The 18,656-nt window shown below is 51.1% G+C and overlaps 1 protein-coding gene across 1 annotated transcript in view; it reads left to right on the top strand.

Annotated features, from left to right (window-relative positions):
* Positions 1 to 712: 712 nt before the first annotated feature.
* The window catches only part of LOC105035450 (uncharacterized), a 59,872-nt gene continuing 41,928 nt past the window's right edge, over positions 713 to 18,656 (top strand). The window contains exons 1-2 of the mRNA XM_010911012.4: positions 713 to 858; positions 1,020 to 1,126. Of these exons, the coding sequence (XP_010909314.1) occupies positions 783 to 858; positions 1,020 to 1,126 (183 nt within the window). The 5' untranslated portion in view covers positions 713 to 782. The remainder of the gene's footprint in view (positions 859 to 1,019; positions 1,127 to 18,656) is intronic.

Below are 18,656 nucleotides of genomic sequence, written 5' to 3'. Positions count from 1 at the left end.
GAGCCTTGACTGCAACAGTGTCCAGATAAAATTGGACCTAGAGCTGTCAATTTGGGTTGGGCCCGTCAGAGTGGCCCGCCCCGCCATGTAAATGGGACGGGTTGGGTTTATATTTTAGCAATCTGTTTAAAAGCGGATCAAATGATCTATCCTGTTTGGTTTGACGGGTCGGGGCGGACTTATCCATCTTTTTTTATTTATACATATATATATATATATATATTTCAAAAGAGGATTCTAATGTTATTGAAGAGATAATTGATGAAGAAGAGGACGAAGATGAAGAATTGAATGATGATGATCATAATAATGATGTGGAAGATAATTTTTTGAGACTTTAATTTATTTCTAAATTAGTTTGAAAATTAAAGCTTAAAGCCTTTTAAGTTTAGATTGTATTAAATATTTAGTTTAAGTTTTATAATTTTATTTTATCATTCTAAGAATTGAAATGTGAGATTTTAATAGATTGATTTGAGTTCAAATTAAATATAAAATTTAATTTATATTAATATTTATAATTTTTTTTTTTAAAATTTTGATGAATTGATTCATTTAATCTGCAGTTCATGATGGATTGAGTCGGATTGAAATTTTTTTAACTCATCGGTTAAATGGGTCAGTCCCGATCCGTTTAGAGATGGTCGGGACGGGCCGGGGTTGCTTGACAGCTCTAATCGGACCTCAAGGCAGCCCAATGCATTCACTAGCCCCGCACCGCTGCCAATCTCCTCATTCCCCGCTTCCGAAAACCCCAACCAGCTGGTGGGGTGAACGGACAGATGTTGTATTCGTCCGGCCGTCACCTCCTGTTCTCCTCTCTCATGGCGGCAACCAAACCCCATCGCGTCCATCAAAGTAGTAGCACTAACTGCATGTTTCGCACCTTTTTTCTTTGTGTTTTTTTTCCTTACTCTCGCATGTAGACACCGCCTAGATATCTTCTTTGAAATCAATTGAAAGAAAGCCCGAACTTGCCAACCGCATCGCTCATTGGCTTTGCTGCCTCGTTCTTGCAGTCGTGGGGGCGTCGCTTCTGAGCTCCAGTAAGAAGCCGAGGACGATGGCGACCGATTCTAGCATGAAGGAGGAATTCTCGAAATATGCTGACTATCTCAACGAACTTGTATGATTCCCACTGCCTCTCTCTTGCTTTTTTGGCTTTAAATACTTCCATTTCTTCCATTTGGAAATCGATATCACTACATTAATTCGGAGGCAAAGGATTTCTCAGATTCAAACAATGACAATCTGTTGAAACTGACGAGCCACCACTGGAATTCGATTTGCTTAAGCTATCACCAAGATAGTGAAGCAAGTTTACCTACAATGGTGTTTGAGGCTGTTCTCAGAGATGGCAAGCATCATAGAAACACTTATAATGCAAAATCCAGGACATTTCACAACTTATAATCTCTTCGGTTGATTCCTTTTTTATGGGTTTCGCTTGCATAAAAGAATCTAGCGAACCAAGTACTTGGTTTCAAATGCTGCAGCAAAGACAGTCAATAAATTGGAGCATGAATTTGAAAGGGCCAAACTTTCTAAGTATCTGTTGTGTTGCTACTTTTTTCATATTTTTTGGGTATTATGTTTAGCGTCATGTTTCCATGTTGTCACTAATCCATTTCCTAATGATATTGAGAGCCTTCATTGGTTTCCACAACTTCTAAGAAGCAAAGAGAGAATAAATACATGCTAGTGTCATGTCCCCATTACATGTATCCTTCCATGTCCTAATTGAGCCTTGCTTAAGAAACAGTTACCCCTTGGAAACCGGCCCTCCTGCCAAATGGCTGATGAATCTGCTAAGCTCATATTTAGGATCATAACCCCAACCCACCTAAAATCTTACTCATGATGCATCTGAATTCAACCCAAATATTTCTTTTATTTCCAATCTTCAGAGATTGTCTTGTATGATGCCTTAATTATAAGCTTAGTGTATGTTAAATTGAAATCCCAATCAATATTCTTCACCTTCGTCCTCTCCCCCTCTTTTAGGACGGCTTGGATCTTGGATGTACAGATAATGTTTAACATAGGAATCAAGCACTATAGGAATATGTCAATACTTTAGGTAGTTCCTAGAAAAACTGTGCAGGATATTCCTTGTTATTCTAGCTAGTCTACTGGTTCCAGATTTAGGGATAGGCTAAGTCATGTGATCCATTTGATTTTAGCTTGGATGAACAAATCCTTAAAAATTTAATTGTCATGTTCCTACCGATTTATAGTTTTTAATTTGTGTTCTAATAGATGGTAAGCCTTGGTGCAACAGTAAGGTTGCTTCATTGTGACCTGAAAATCATGGGTTCAAAACACGAAAACAACCTCTCTACATATGGGAGTAAGGCTGCATATGTCTAACCCTCTCTATACCCCACAATGGTGAGAGCCTCATGCATTGGGCTGCATTTTTTTTCTTAGTTTATGTTCTAGTACTTAAAAAGAGTCATCAGTTCAGCTAATCCCACCTCTTTTTAATATCATCCTTTTAGTTGTTCTTCTTCATTGAAAATTTTGTATGAAATGGAAATGGTTGTCAAATCCATTTGCTTAGAGCACATATGCATCTCATGCTTTATAGTTTGCATGATGTGTGCTCTTTGATGCTGTTTTATACTACCCTTTTTTTTTGTTCGGCTTCTTTGTTGATTTTTGAAAAATGAATCTGAAATCATCTCTCTCCTGTTATTCTTGCATTTGATGATAGGTGCTGTAGATTCACACACACATAGCAGTAGGGAGGGGGGGGGAGAGAGAGAATTATGTGGAGAGGATGATATGTACTTGATGTGAGTGAGCGATTTGCAAACATTATCAATGCCTTGGGTGGTAGTTAGAAGGACAAAGAAAAAAGACCAATGGAGGAGCATTTGTAGATATATGAGTGGGCAAATAGGGCTCTGATTAAGAAAGAGGAGGTATATCTTCATTGAAAAAACGAAAGAGGTATATGGTGAGGTTATTATCACCCTAGGCCCTTTCTTCAATTTGGGATTTCATCAATTTCTTTGGAGGAGAAGGGGTTTGGGGTTTGTTATGTTAAAGAACATAAAAAGGAAACAATTTTCTTTTTTATAATCATTCTCAAAATTTGGTTGAGTTACCAGATTTAAGATGGGGTTAAGCAATAAAAGCAAAGGAGAATTAGGAAATTTGCTTATGAGACTACCTAAAACATACATTTTCTTTCCATTTTTTGTTCATCTGGATAGAACCTAACACACTAGATTTTATTGCCGTCTATTCTTTTTAACTTCCCTAAGAAAATTGTGACTTTACTGCTGTTGCTAAATCTATTATTGTTGCCTTGTGGGAATATGTAATAATGCGATAAATCTATCCTCTCCCCCCTCTCTCTCCTTCTCCCTCTCTCCGTTCCTTGCTAATACCCCTTTGTTGGTACACTCCGAAACATCGTGGGTGCCAGTTTTTGCCCATGAAGTCCTTCTTGGGCCATGTTGAGCTCAATAAATAAGATTGGTTTGAACGCTAAGGCCCTAGCACTAGCATGGAGAATACATCTTTGCCAATCTTTTGTAATAAAACCCACTTTACCTCTTTCACTAGCTAGTAGAGCCCTGTCAAAGTTGACCTTGATTTTGCCTTACTTTGGGGGTTAACTAAGATAAGGGGATTTTGGATGGAGAAGGCTAGAGGCTTGTTGTTAACACTAGTTAGTTGGTGAAATTAGGGAGGTCGAGATACTTTATAGCTTGGAGAGAGCATGACTACAGTTGCTGGCATTCTTTCCTTCCCGACAATAGTGATATAAGGGGTTGTCACATTCAAAAGGACCCACTTATTATGGGCTTATGGATGAGTCTAGTCCTTGAAGTAGAGAGGATCTAGTATTATTATTAAGTTCCTCCCCTTGATGTTGCTGGGCAAGCGATTGGCAAATTTTTTGGAGGGAGTTGAATTTGCAGAAAATTCTTTACCATTCTCTAAGTCTGTGGTGCTTTACAAAAGTCCATGCTTCTTTTTGGTAAGTCGGATTTATTATACCATACTTGTGAACATTTCAGTACTAGATCCCTTATTGGTACCATCCTATTATAGTCTCGATGGTACGGTATGGGACGATGAGGCGTATTGAGTTTGGTATAGTACGAAACTGCATATCGATTCAGTAGCGGTACCATACTGTATGCTTGGTACTTATACAATATCGATTGATACAACAAACCTTGCTTGTTAAAGTATATCTATGGGAATCTGAAAATAAAATATACGAAAAATCAGGAGGAATATCTATCACCATAGTCCACAATATGGTACCCATGTGATTGGCCACATGTTGCCATCCAATCAGCAACAAGCACTATTTGCTTCTTTATAGACGGGTCATCTTGTAAGAAACTAGAGTAATAGCTATTCTCCAGCAATCCTGTAGCAAAGAGATGGGAACTAGTCTTTGTAGTTTGAAGATTTGATAGCTACCTAGCCATTATCAAAGAGTCTCCGATGAGAATAATGTGAGTCGCCTTCAGATGTTTTGTTGTATGCTTCAATCCTTCTCATGCAGCATGCAACAGCCATTGGTTCCATGTTTCAAAAAGTTTGACACCACCTACAACCACTAGTACACTGCTAGAACTTCTGATAACAAAGCTAGCCCCACCATAGTCACCTTTATTCAGAACACTACCATCAAAGTTGATCTTAAGGAAATGGGGGTGGGTGGCTCCCAAGAGAAATGAATCATCCAAGGGAATGTAGAACTTGCATCATAGGAGCCATAGCTTTCCCTTGCTATCAAATCTCCCTTCAAGGTAGCCATGTTAAAAAATTCCTGGTCTAGAGTGGATGCTCTCATCAAAATCAATTTGGGACTCTAACGGACACGGTGCAAGATGAATTCATTCCTTGCCAACCAAATCTAATAAGCAATACAAGACATCAAAATGGCTTCATTACTATGGTTACCTCTTGAAGATTTCTCTTTAATTTTCTAGAGGAAGTCATCAATAGAGAGGGTTAGAAAAGAAGCTGCATCAGACTATTGGGGCGGGGGGACCACAACTACTCAACATATTGCAATATGATAGGCATTACTTGCTACGAGAAAAACTGAACTTGCAACATGACTCTTGCTTGTAAAACACATCTGTTGGTGCAAAAATCCGCCTGCGCCGGAGAAGCTGGAGTCGAGGGAGTCGCAGTCGCCGCCGGGACCTGCAAAAGAAGTCTAAACCGGAGGTGGGGTTGCTCCGGCAAGACCCTCCGACGCTCAAGTCAGTTCTCTGCCTCAACAAGAATGGAGTGCTCGAATGAAAATTTTAGCAGAGTTTTGGGATAGAAAATAGAGCTTAGAGAATAATGTATCTGGGGTCCTCTTTTATAGACGAGGGAGCAAAGGATTGATAGCGACTGTTTATGATCGCCTCGTCGTGGGCCGTACGGGGCCAGGAGGAATTTATCATGAAGAGTAATGGGGTGGAGTCGTGGCTGTCATCATGGCTCGCCACGTGGAATCAGTTGCGGGGAGTGGAACGGCGTCCGTTGTCGCGACTCGTCAGGGAGTGGTGGAACTGCGCAGGATCCGTTGCAAAGAGTGGAGTAGAATCGTGGCCGTTACTGTGGCCTGACAGGGAGTGATGGAGCTACGTAGGATCCGCCGCAGGGAGTAGAGCAGAGTCGTGGCCGTTACTGCGGCCTGCCAGGGAGTGATGGAGCTGCGTAGGATCCGCCGCAGGGAGTGGAGCAGAGTCGTGGCCGTTACTGCGGCCTGCCAGGGAGTGATGGAGCTGCGTAGGATCCGCCGCAGGGAGTGGAGCAGAATCGTGGCCGTTACTGTGGCCCGCCAAGGGGTCCAGGCCTGTCGGCCGAAGTTCGGCTGGAGTGTCTGACGGAGAGAGGTGGTTAGCTACCCGTCTGAGAGGAGCTCGGAGTCCGGCTCCCGTAGGAGTCCGGACGAAGTCTTCCTTCAGTCGAAGTCGGGGACGAGGTCCGGCTCCCATGGGAGTCCGGACGGAGTCTTCCCGCAACTGGAGTCGGAGACGAGATCTGGCTCCCGTAGGAGTCCGGGCGGAGTCTTCTTGCGATTGAAGTCAGGGACGAAGTCCGGCTCCCGTAGGAGTCCGGACGAAGTCTGCTTGCAGTAGAAGCCGGGGACGAAGTCCGGACGGAGTCTTCCTGCGGCCGGAGTCGGAGACGAGATCCGATTTCCGTAGGAGTCCGGGCTGAGTCTTCCTGCAATTGGAGTTGGGGGCGAAGTCCGGCTCCCTTAGGAGTTCGGACGAAGTTTACCAGCAGTCGAGGTCGAGGATGGAGCCCGGCTCCCGTAGGAGTCCGAGCGAAGCCTTCCAGCAGTTGGGGTCGGGGACGAAGTCCGGACGGAGTCTTCTTGCGGCCGGAGTCGGAGACGAGATTCGGCTCCCGTAGGAGTCCGGGCTGAGTCTTCCTGCAATTGGAGTTGGAGGCGAAGTTCGACTCCCGTAGGAGTCCGGACGAAGTCTACCTACAATTGGAGTTGTGGGTGAAGTCCGGCTCCCGTAGGAGTCCGGACGAAGTTTACCTGCAGTAGAAGTCGGGGACGAAGTCCGACTCCCGTAGGAGTCCGGACGCAGTTCACTTGCAATTGGCGTCGGGGGCGAAGTCCGGCTCCCGTAGGAGTCCGGATGAAGTCTTCCTGCAGCCGGAGTTGGGGACGAGGTCCGGCTCCCGTAGGAGTCCGGGCGAAATCTTCCTGTGGCTGGAGTCGGGGACGAGATCTGGCTCCCGTAGGAGTCTGGGCGAAGTCTACCTGCAATTAAAGCCAGGGGCGAAGTCCGGCTCCCGTAGGAGTCCGGACGAAGTTTACCAGCGGTCGAAGTCGGGGACGAAGTCCGGCTCCCGTAGGAGTTCGGACGCAGTTCACTTGCAATTGGCGTCGGGGGCGAAGTCCGGCTCCCGTAGGAGTCTGGACGAAGTTTACCTGTAAGTGAAGTCATGGGCGGAGCCCGGCTCCCGTAGGAGTCCGGACGAAGTCTGCAGGTGAAGTCGTGGGCGGAGTCCGGCTCCCGTAGGAGCCCGGACGAAGTCTGCCTGCGATTGGAGTCGTGGGCGGAGTCCGGCTCCCGTAGGAGTCCGGACGAAGTCTGCCTGCAGCCGGAGTCGGGGACGAGGTCCGGCTCCTGTAGGAGTCCGGACGAAGTCTGCCTGCAGCCGGAGTCGGGGACGAGGTCCGGCTCCCGTAGGAGTCCGGACGTCGCGAAGAATTCGGTCGATGCTGGTGGGGTCCTATCCGTCGGCAAAACTTGAGAGTGTTGCGGAGGCTCGACCGCCTGGGAGGTTTGAAGAGACGTTGTCGGAGGTCGGAAGTTGGTTGGATCTTCGGAGTGTCACTCCTGTCACGAACTTCGGCTGGAGGGGGATTTTATACCCAACACCAGTCCCCATACTTCCGAGTTCGAATTTCGAATGAAGTACAGAGAAATTTTTGCAGCCGAAGTTGTCCCCTTGAATCCTGTGCACGATCGCCCCCAGATATTTTGGCATTAAATGCGCGCGTGCTGGAGTCTTTTCGAATCGGGGTGATTCGAAGGGATTTTTCGGAATTCCCGCTGGTACGTTGGCCCAGATACGGCGTAGTAATGGCTCCGTCAGCTGTCAGCCGCTTTTAGCTGCCTGCCGTGGCGAGTGGGACACGTGTCGAGCGCGGGTCGGCGTGGGGGGATTCGCGATCATCATGGCACCGGATCCCAGGGTCTATTTAAACCCGCCCTTCCGCATTTAGGGGCTCTATTCCGCCTGAAAGTTCTATCGATGTCCGCCTTTTCTTCGAGAGCCCTGACCCTCCTTGGCGTCTTCCTTGGCCCTAGGCGTCCTTCGAGTCATCCATGTCCTCGCCCCTCTGCATCTTTCAGAGCGATCTAGGTTAGTCCCGGAACCTTCGTTTTTCTTCTTGCCATTTAGGGGCCTTTTCTCTTCCATTTTCTTCTGTCGCATTCCTCTGATTTGGTCTCCCGCAACCCCTCATCCCTTGTCCCACCTGATTTCTCCGGGATCTTTAGGGTCTTCGTTTGAAATCATTCGAAATGTCTTCGGCACCTCCACCTCTAGCAGTTCCGGGAGTTCCTCCGCCTCAGCCCCCCAGGACCCCCACTCTGTAGACGAACCCACATCTGGGGCTGGGCTTCGCCCGATTTTTGCGCCGGGTGCCATTCCCTGCTCCCTGACTCTGGATGAACTCCTACTGATAAGGGTTCAGTATGGAGTTCCTCCGGAGTATGATCTGGAGCTTCCTGGCCCCTCCGACCGGGCTAGCACTCCCCCACCCGGTCGTTTCTGCCTGTACCAGGAGGCCTTCCGTGCCGGGCTCCGGCTTCCGCTTCCGCCCTTTGTCGTTGCCTTTTTCCGCTTCTTTGATATCTCTTTAGCTTCAGTTGCTCCGAATTCCTTTAGGTTTTTGATAGGGTTCCTCTCCCTTTGCCACGTAGTTGAAGTTCAGCCATCCCTTTCTTTGTTTAGGCATTTTTACACCTTTAAGCGTCACCCTTCGGCGAAGGACTGGTGGTATTTCTCCCCCCAGTTTGGCAAGAAGGGGTTGCTGAAAGGTGCTCCCTCTTCAATCCACAATTGGAAGGGGAAATACCTCTTCGTCCACTGTCCGACCTTGAGGCTTGGATTGCCCCCTTGGGGCTCTCTAAGGGACTCTGTCCGCCGGGCTCCCAGCCTGGGGGAGGACGACCTTCAGGCCGTCCGGAAGCTTCTTGACTATTCCGCTCCTTCCCTTCCTAACCTTCTGAAGGAGCAATTTTTGTTCAACATCGGCCTGAGCCCCCAAGATCCTGCGAGTATTCCATCTTTCCTTTTTTCTTCTTTTCTTCCGTCCTTCTTCTTTTTTTTTCTTTCTTTTTTTTTTTTTTTTTTTTTTTGCGTGTCACTTCTTCCTTTTTCACCCCATCGCTGATTTTTGATTTGATTTTTTTTCAGAAATGGACGCTGAAGCAGTACGGATGCTCGCCAGGGGCCTCAAGGCCCACAAAAGAAAAGGCGCCTCGGCCTCCGGATCAGCAAAGAAAGCCAGAGTGGAGGAGACTAGCTCGGTCGCGCTTGTCCATGTGGCCCCCGCGGTCGACGTTCCTTCGAATGCCGAACCATTGGCTCCCCGGGCCTCTACAAGGAGTCTCCCCACTGGGGCTCCCGTTTCGGGGGTCCGTTCCACGGAGGCGCCCGTGGTCGAGAGGGGGAGGAGAAGGAAGTCGGTGGTCCGCAGGGTGAGTAGCCGTCGAGCCGCCGTTGAGGAGTCCCTTGGTTCTGAAGAAGAGTCGGAGAATCCCTTCAATGACAGGGATTTGATCAAGCGGTTGATCGACGGCTGCATTCTACCTGAAGTCGTCGAGAGGATCGATCGCGCCGATCCTGAGCAGCGGGTTTGGGACTCCCTAGGGTCCTTCCTCGAGGTAAACAAATCTTCATTTAATTGGCTTTTCGACCCTTGTTCTGATCTCCTAGCTGCCCTTGCAGATTGGGCACCAGCTCCTTGCCAATATCGAGGCGACGAACCGGGCGAGGAGGGACGCCATCCAGGCGGAGGAGCGTCGCCGGGCCGGAATCGTCCGTCTCGAAGAGAAGGCAGTCGAGGTAGTTACCCTCCAAGAGGCCCTGGAGAAAGAAAAGCAGGCCCGGGAGGAAGAGAAGCAGACCTTGGAGGAGACGGTGAGAAAGGCGGAGGCCGAGGTCGCCAATTTGGCGGAGCAGATTCCGGTCCTGGTCTCAGAGGCCAGGTTTCTTGCGGTGGAGGAGTTCAAGGCCTCTGCGGAGATGAGGGACCTGAACTTCCGATTCGGCCAAGAAGCATTCATCAAGGGGTTCGAGCTCTGCCAGGAGAAGGTGGCCAGAAAATTTCCTGAGCTCGATCTCAGCTTCTTGGGCGAGGAGTCTGAAGATGAGGCCGGTCCCTCTCCTACTGCTACTGCTGAGGTCTGAGACCTCCGACCTTGCATTTTTCTTTTACTGCAATTTTTCCTTTCCTTTTTGTCTTTAAGAATCATTCAATCAATAAAGTAGAATTTCTCATCGTGGATGGCTTCTCCTCTCTTCCTTTCTCCTTTTTGTTTTTCTTTCTGCAATGAGACGCGCCTTGACGCTTTTGTCTCCCGATGGCAGTGTCCTGCCGTAGCGCTTCCCCTACCACGGGGGATCCCGCTGAAGTCCACGATCCAGCGTCTGAAGAAGGAAGTTCATCATTTGACGAAGAGGTCGAAGAAGATGGATGGCGAACTCCGCAGGTTGAGGGAGAGCTACTCTGAAGCCACCGCGGAGGCCACCCGCTTTCGGAATCTCCACGTGAAGGGGATCATGGAGTACAGCCGGAGGAAGGCGAACTTCGAGAAGGAGCTTAAGGAACACAAGAAGCGCGCCAGCGATCAAATTTGGGCTCAAGCTGCCAAGATCAGTTCTCTCAGGGTGGAGCTGTCGGCTGCCCAGGAGAGGATTGGTCAGCTGGAAGGAAGTTCATCCCGGCTTTTGACTCGGGCCGACAATGATCGGGAATGGTCGAAGAAGGTCTCCGACCTCCAGCAACAGCTCCAGGATGCCGAGGCGAGCTATGATGCGTACCGGGCCGGCTGGCGCAAGCAGGTGGACGAATACAAAGGGAGGCTCAGGATGGCGACCGACGAAGTTGCCCGCCTTCAAGGACAGCTAGCTGGAGGGGCTCAGCTTGCTTCCGCTCGGGATTCCAGCGAACTCCAATCCCTGAGAAGAACCGCAGAAGAGCTATCTGTCGCCCTTGGGGAGGGGAAGGTCGAGCTGCAGCAATTGAAGATCCAGCTGGTATGCGAGCAGTATGCCGTCAAGGATGCGGAGGCGGAATCCGAGGTCCTGAGAAAAAGGCATCGAGAGGCGGAGAACGAAAACCAGCGATTTCACCGGAGATACATGGAGATATTAATGAGAGAGAGGGAATTGGAAGCAGAGGTCGAAAGTTTAAGGCGCTCCCTAGCGAGGGTCGAAGCCGAAAGTTCGAGGTCGGAGGAAGCCGGGCCCCCTTAGGGCTCTTTTTATCCTTTGTTCCTCTAAGTGTCTTCTTTTGTCGCTTGTCTGTTTGTCATCGCCGTTGTTGCTGTCGTTGTTGTTTTTGTTGTTTTGTTTTTGTTCCTTTAGCCTTCTGGGCTTTGTAGTATATATTTCGCGAATGAAATGAAAAGAGGATTTTGTGTTACCTCGTCCACGTATTGTATTAAATTGTCGTCCGCCGAACTTCTCTTGTCTTTTGACTTGTTCGACGTCGACGTCGTTTGGAGGTGCCCAGTCATCGCCACGCTGATTTGCTTTTCTTGTCGTCCATGGCCGTAGGCTCGAGCTCGGTGGTCCGAACTTCGCATTACCTCGAAGGGGTCATTATTTTCTTGGCCTGTGTCGAGAGTCTTCTTAGAGACCGGGGATGTTTGGTAGGAACTTTCCGTCTTTGTTGAGACGAGGTTCCTTAGGTCTTTGGTGTGGTTTGTTTTTCATCTATTGCCGATGTAATTCGTCGCTTTTCTTTTTAATTTTCCTCCTCTTTTCCGAGTGAGGGTCCTCCCCTTGCTTTTTGTGGGGTCGCGTAGAAGTGTAGGGGCGCCATTGAGGGGACTTTTTCCTTTATCTGATTTTGTTGGGCAGCTGGGTTTTTGTCATCGTCAGGACGAGGTTCTCCTTCTGTTCTTGACGTAGTCGATCTCAGCTCAAGTTGGGACGAGGTTCTCCTCCTGTTCCCAACGGGGCTGTGGGGGCACATAAGGGTCGTTGCAAGTGTCTCTCCCCCCATCCGGTCTAAAAGAACCGGGCCTTCGACTTTGCTCATATCAGGACGAGGTTCTCCTCCTGTTCCTAACATGGCTGTGGGGGCACATTAGGGCGTTGTAGGGCCTCTCCCCTCATCTGGTCTAAAAGAATCGGGCCTTTGACTTTGCTCACGTTAGGACGAGGTTCTCCTCTTGTTCCTAACATGGCTATGGGGGCACATTAGGGCGTTGTAGGGCCTCTCCCCCCATCCGGTCTAAAAGAACTGGGCCTTTGACTTTGCTCACGTTAGGACGAGGTTCTCCTCCTGTTCCTAACATGGCTGTGGGGGCACATTAGGGCGTTGTAGGGCCTCTCCCCCCATCCGGTCTAAAAGAACCGGGCCTTCGACTTTGCTCACGTTAGGACGAGGTTCTCCTTCTGTTCCTAACATGGCTGTGGGGGCACATTAGGGCGTTGTAGGGTCTCTCCCCCATCCGGTCTAAAAGAATCGGGCCTTCGTCTTTGCTCATGCTAGGACGAGGTTCTCCTCCTGTTCCTAGCATGGCCATGGGGGCATCTAAGGGCCGTTATATGGGCCTCTCCCCCAATCCGACTTTAAAATAATCGGACTTTCATTTTATTTATGTTAGGACGAGATTCTCCTCCTGTTCCTAACATGGTCATGGGGGCACCTAAGGGCCGTTATATGGGCCTCTCTCCCAATCCGATCTTAAAATAATCGGACTTTCATTTTATTTATGTTAGGACGAGGTTCTCCTCCTGTTCCTAACATGACCTTGTTTTGATCGTTTGAAGGGGTTATCCCCAGTCGTGACAAGCCCATGCAAAGTCAAAAGGAATTTTAATTCAAAGCAAAGTCGTTAGTAATATATTTACAGGCTTTTCGAGTCCCATGATCGTAGAAGGTCTACTCCTCCTTGAGGTCCTCCGGTGACGGAGTTGATGATCCTGATTGGAGGCCGATCTTCGGGCTGCTCTTCCCTCCTCGGCGGCTCAGGCTGTGGCAGGGCCCGTGGCCGATCTTCTCTACCCTCAAGCCGGCACCGAATGAACCTATCGAGTCGACCTCGCCGGATGAGCTCCTCGATCTCGTCTCGGAGCTGGATGCATTCCTCCGTGTCGTGGCCGTGGTCACGATGGTAGAGGCAGAACTTGTTGGGGTTGCGCTTCCCGGGGTACGTGCGTATCCTCTCTGGCCGTGAGAGCTGCTCTCTGACTTCCATCAGCACCTGAGTTTTCGATGCGTTGAGGGGGGCATAGTTGCGGAACCTTCCTGGGGGAGAGCCCCGCCGAGCTCGACGCTTCGGGCTTCCCTGCCTGTGTGCTCGAGGAGTCTGGGCGCACTTGTGCCCGGGAGGAGTTCGAGAACGTGGCCGAGCTTCTCTCAGCCCTTTTTCGACTGTGGGCTTACTCGAGTCTCCCGTCTGTCGCTCTCTCGCGGTCTCCTCATCCTTCATCTTGAAGGCTTCTTCCGCTCGGGCATACCCTTCGGCCCGAGCCAACAGGTCAGCAAAATCCCTGGGGTACTTCTTCTCCAGGGAGAACAAAAGGTCGTTCTTTTGAAGGCCGCCCTTCAGAGCGGCCATTGCTACCGATTGGTCCAAGTTCCGGACCTCCAGCGTGGCGACATTGAAATGGTTGATGTAGGCCCGAATAGACTCCCTCTCCCTCTGCTTGATGTTGATGAGGGACTCCGAGCCCTTCCGGAGACGCCGGCTGCTAACGAAATGAGCCACAAACTGGTGGCTCATCTGATCAAAGGAAAAGATGGTACCCGGCTTCAGTGCCGTGTACCAGTTTCTCGCCGCTCCCTTCAAGGTGGATGGGAAGGCTCGGCATAGAATGGCGTCGGGCGCGCCGTGAAGCAGCATCATTGTCCGGAAGGCCTCTAGGTGGTCAACCGGGTCCGAAGTCCCGTCGTAGCTTTCAAACTGGGGGAGCTTGAAGTTCGGCGGGATTGGCTCCTGCATGATCATTTGGGAAAAGGGGGGTCAGTACAAATGTCCTCACCATAAGCGGGGGGAGCGTGGCGGAGTTCTTCGATCCGCCGGTTCATCTCCTGAAGTCTCCGGTCCAGGAAATCCTCTCGACTACGGGTCTCGAGGGTCTTCTGGCAAGATGGAGGTAGAGATCTTCCGGGGGTGGAATCGTGGTCTGATTGGGGGCTTTCCACCCTTGGATTCGTCTTTCCGGGAAAGACTGGGCGGCTGGCCCAAGTGGCCCGTCCCACCGCTGGATTTTGCAGCTCTGGCGACGCTCTTTCTGGTCGCACTGATGCCTGCGGCTGCTGCTGCTGTTGCATGGCCTGCACAGCTTCAGTGAGGCCTCTGACCTGCTGCACCAGTAGGTCGAATTGCTCCGTGCCAACCGCCGTTGCCGGAGAAGGGGGTAGAGGCTGGGAGACTGGATGTGAGGCCGGAGCCTGAGATCTGGCCGCGGAGGCCGTGGATCGCCGTGTGGATGCTTTGCGGGGAGGCATCGGGCGAAGATCAAGTGGGAGGAGTGGATGTCGGAGAAGATGACCAGAGGCGATCCCGTTGAGCGCTCCTTTAAGAACAAGGGTACTGCGAAGACACACCCCTTCCTCTAGCGCCAATCCTGTTGGTGCAAAAATCCGCCTGCGCTGGAGAAGCTGGAGTCGAGGGAGTTACGGTCGCCGCCGGGACCTGCAAAAGAAGTTTAAACCGGAGGTGGGGTTGCTCCGGCAAGACCCTCCGACGTTCAAGTCAGTTCTCTGCCTCAACAAGAATGGAGTGCTCGAACGAAAATTTTAGCAGAGTTTTGGGATAGAAAATAGAGCTTAGAGAATAACGTATATGGGGTCCCCTTTTATAGACGGGGGAGCAAAGGATTGATAGCGATTGTTTATGATCGCCTCGTCGTGGGCCGTACGGGGCCAGGAGGAATTTATCATGAAGAGTAATGGGGTGGAGTTGTGGCTGTCATCATGGCTCGCCACGTGGAATCAGTTGCGGGGAGTGGAGCGGCGTCCGTTGTCGTGACTCGCCAGGGAGTGGTGGAACTGCGCAGGATCCGTTGCAGGGAGTGGAGCAGAATCGTGGCCGTTACTGCGGCCTGCCAGGGAGTGATGGAGCTGCGTAGGATCCGCCGCAGGGAGTGGAACAGAGTCGTGGCCGTTACTGCGGCCTGCTAGGGAGTGATGGAGCTGCGTAGGATCCGCCGCAGGGAGTGGAGCAGAATCGTGGCCGTTACTGTGGCCCGCCAGGGGGTCCAGGCCTGTCGGCCGAAGTTCGGCTGGAGTGTCTGGCGGAGAGAGGTGGTTAGCTATCCGTCTGAGAGGAGCTCGGAGTCTGGCTCCTGTAGGAGTCCGGACGAAGTCTTCCTTCAGTCGAAGTCGGGGATGAGGTCCGGCTCCCATGGGAGTCCGGATGGAGTCTTCCCGCAACTGGAGTCGGAGACGAGATCTAGCTCCCGTAGGAGTCCGGGTGGAGTCTTCTTGCGATTGAAGTCAGGGGCGAAGTCCGGCTCTCGTAGGAGTCCGGACGAAGTCTGCTTGCACTAGAAGCCGGGGATGAAGTCCGGACGGAGTCTTCCTGCGGCCGGAGTCGGAGACGAGATCCGATTCCCGTAGGAGTCCGGACTGAGTCTTCCTGCAATTGGAGTTGGGGGCGAAGTCCGGCTCCCTTAGGAGTCCGGACGAAGTTTACCAGCAGTCGAGGTCGAGGATGGAGCCCGGCTCCCGTAGGAGTCCGGGCGAAGCCTTCCAGCAGTTGGGGTCGGGGACGAAGTCCGGACGGAGTCTTCCTGCGGCCGGAGTCGGAGACGAGATCCGGCTCCCGTAGGAGTCCGGGCTGAGTCTTCCTGCAATTGGAGTTGGGGGCGAAGTCCGGCTCCCGTAGGAGTCCGGACGAAGTCTACCTGCAATTGGAGTTGTGGGTGAAGTCCGGCTCCTGTAGGAGTCCGGACGAAGTTTACCTGCAGTAGAAGCCGGGGACGAAGTCCGGCTCCCGTAGGAGTCCGGACGCAGTTCACTTGCAATTGGCGTCGGGGGCGAAGTCCGGCTCCCGTAGGAGTCCGGATGAAGTCTTCCTGCAGCCGGAGTTGGGGACGAGGTCCGGCTCCCGTAGGAGTCCGGGCGAAGTCTTCCTGCGGCCGGAGTCAGGGATGAGATCCGGCTCCCGTAGGAGTCTGGGCGAAGTCTACCTGCAATTAAAGCCAGGGGCGAAGTCCGGCTCCCGTAGGAGTCCGGACGAAGTTTACCAGCGGTCGAAGCCGGAGATGAAGTCCGGATGCAGTTCACTTGCAATTGGCGTCGGGGGCGAAGTCCGGCTCCCGTAGGAGTCCGGACGAAGTTTACCTGTAAGTGAAGTCGTTGGCGGAGCTCGGCTTCCGTAGGAGTCCGGACAAAGTCTGCAGGTGAAGTCGTGGGCGGAGTCCGGCTCCCGTAGGAGCCCGGACGAAGTCTGCCTGCGATTGGAGTCGTGGGCGGAGTCCGGCTCCCGTAGGAGTCCGGACGAAGTCTGCCTGCAGCCGGAGTCGGGGACGAGGTCCGGCTCCCGTAGGAGTCCGGACGTCGCGAAGAATCCGGTCGACACTGGCGGGGTCCTGTCCGTCGGCAAAATTTGGGAGTGTTGCGGAGGCTCGGCCGCCTGGGAGGTTTGAAGTGACGTTGTCGGAGGTCGGAAGTTGGTTGGATCCCCGGAGGGTCACTCCTGTCACGAACTTCGGCTGGGGGGGGGGGATTTTATACCCAACAACATCCAAGTCATAATTTTTGCTAGCGGAATTGTAGCTGCACACCAAGTTACAGAGTGTAGTTATTGTCTCTCAAACATAACCTAGCACCCCACTTAGCAACTAGAATGGGGAGAAAGGTAACTCAAGCAACTAATTCTGAAGACAAATTAGTGGCTAGTCTGTTAATATCTCTTTCCTGTTCAATATAATATAATCTTTCATGCGATGTCAGATAAGCTTCCAACATTTGTAGTTATGGGCCGACTAGAACGATTCTGGTATTCGAAACAAAACACTGGTGAGGATGGGGGGAGGGAGAAGGAAACAGAGGAAAAGAGAGGGAGAGAGAAGGGGGGAAAGCAAGGAGTGGGAAAGGTTGGGGAGGCCATCGGAGGTCCGTCTAGACCACTGAAGGGTTGCTTAGGCATCCAGAGCTCCACCATCCTCTGAAGAGGAATACATACATTTACATATTGTTGGGTATAAAATAACCCCAGCCGAAGTTCGTGAGAGGCCAACCCTCCCAGGACTCTTCCGGCTTTCGATCTTGTGCGGCATCTTTCTGAACTCCCCCGACCGTCCGAGCTTACACAGTACCGTCCGGACTCCTCCAGCGGTCGATCTTCCACAGTGTCCTCCAGATTCCTCCAACGGACGAACTCCTATCGTGCCATCCGGACTTCTCCAATAATGAGCTTCTTCATTCATCTATCGGACTGCTCTAAATGCTCTCTGGACTTCACTATCAACCGATTTTCTACAGTGATCGACTACTCTCCGAATCTCTTCCAGACTTCTTCCTGCCACGATCGACTTTACTCCGAACTTCTTCCGGACTTCGTTAATGTCTGAGCTTTTCCAGCAGCAAGACTTCTACAGTAACCAGACTCCATCCAAGTTTCTACGGTGGTTGATCGCCTTCCAAATTTCATTCGAGCTCCTACAAGAGTCGGACTCCATCCGAACTTCTACAGCGGATGGATTCCAGACAAACTTCTACAACGGACGGGCTCCACCAGCCGGATCTCTACTACGAACTTCTATTGCAAGCGAACTTCATCCGAACTTCTACAATAAGAAGTCTCAATCCGAGCTTTCACGGCAATCGGACTCCGTCCGAACTTCTACAGTAAGCGGCCTCCTTCCGGACTCCTACAAGAATCGGACTCCGTCCGAATTTCTACAACAGAATTGAATTCCAAACTCCTTCAGCGGACGAACTTCCACAATGCCTTCCGAACTCCACTATCGATCGACCTTCTGCTGGATTCCTCATGAAACCGGACCTCTCCAGCGGACAGTCTTCAGACGAGCTTCTACATCAGACAAATTTTAGACGGACTTCTCTAGCAATCAGACTCCTGCCGGACTTCTCCAACAGAAAGTTTTCGTCCGAGCTTCTACAGCAGATAACTTTTGCCTACAGCATCAACGCCTAAGGCACCCAACCACAGTCAACCCGTCAGCAACTTCGGAAACATCTGAGCTTCTCTTAAATTGCTGAGACAGAGAGCTATTCCGTTCCACCAGACGTCTCAATCGAGCTTCAGCCGTCCGGTCTGAACTCTCCGGCAAGTCGCGACAACAGACACCACTCCACTCTCTGTAACAGACCCCACGTGGCCCCACCACTCTCCTACAAGTCGCAACAACGGACACCACTCCGCTCTCCATAACAAACTTCACATGGCCCCACCACTTTCTGACAAGTCGTGACAACGGACACCACTCCACTCTCTGTAACAAACTCCGTGTGGCCCTGAACGGCCCACTATCAGGCAGTTACGGACGTCGCTGTCAATCGGTTACGCTCTCCCGTCTATAAAAGCGACCCCCCAGATATGTTCTCTTCTAAGCTAAAAATTCTATCTCGAAACTCTGCTAAAAGTTCCATTCGAGTGCTCCATTTTTGTTGAAGCAGAATACTGACTTGAGCGTTGGAGGGTCTTGCTGGAGCACCCCCAACTCCGGTTTAGACTTTCTTTGCAGGTCCCGACGGCAGCCGCGATCCCCTCGACTCCAGCTTCTCCGACATCGGCGGAATTCTGCACCAACAGAATTGGCGCTAGAGGAAGGACTTTGTATCTTCGCAGGACCCTTGTTCTTAAAGGAGTACTCGACGGGACTGTTTCCGGTCATCTTCTTCGACATCTTCTTCTTCTCCTGCCAGATCCCCACCTGATGCCTCCCCGAAAGGCATCCACTAGGCGATCTACGGCCTCCGTGGCCAGATCTCA

This window comes from Elaeis guineensis, chromosome 1 (genome assembly GCF_000442705.2).
Source record: "Elaeis guineensis isolate ETL-2024a chromosome 1, EG11, whole genome shotgun sequence".
Taxonomy (NCBI): domain Eukaryota; kingdom Viridiplantae; phylum Streptophyta; class Magnoliopsida; order Arecales; family Arecaceae; genus Elaeis; species Elaeis guineensis.
This window is presented reverse-complemented; position numbering and strand designations above follow the sequence as displayed.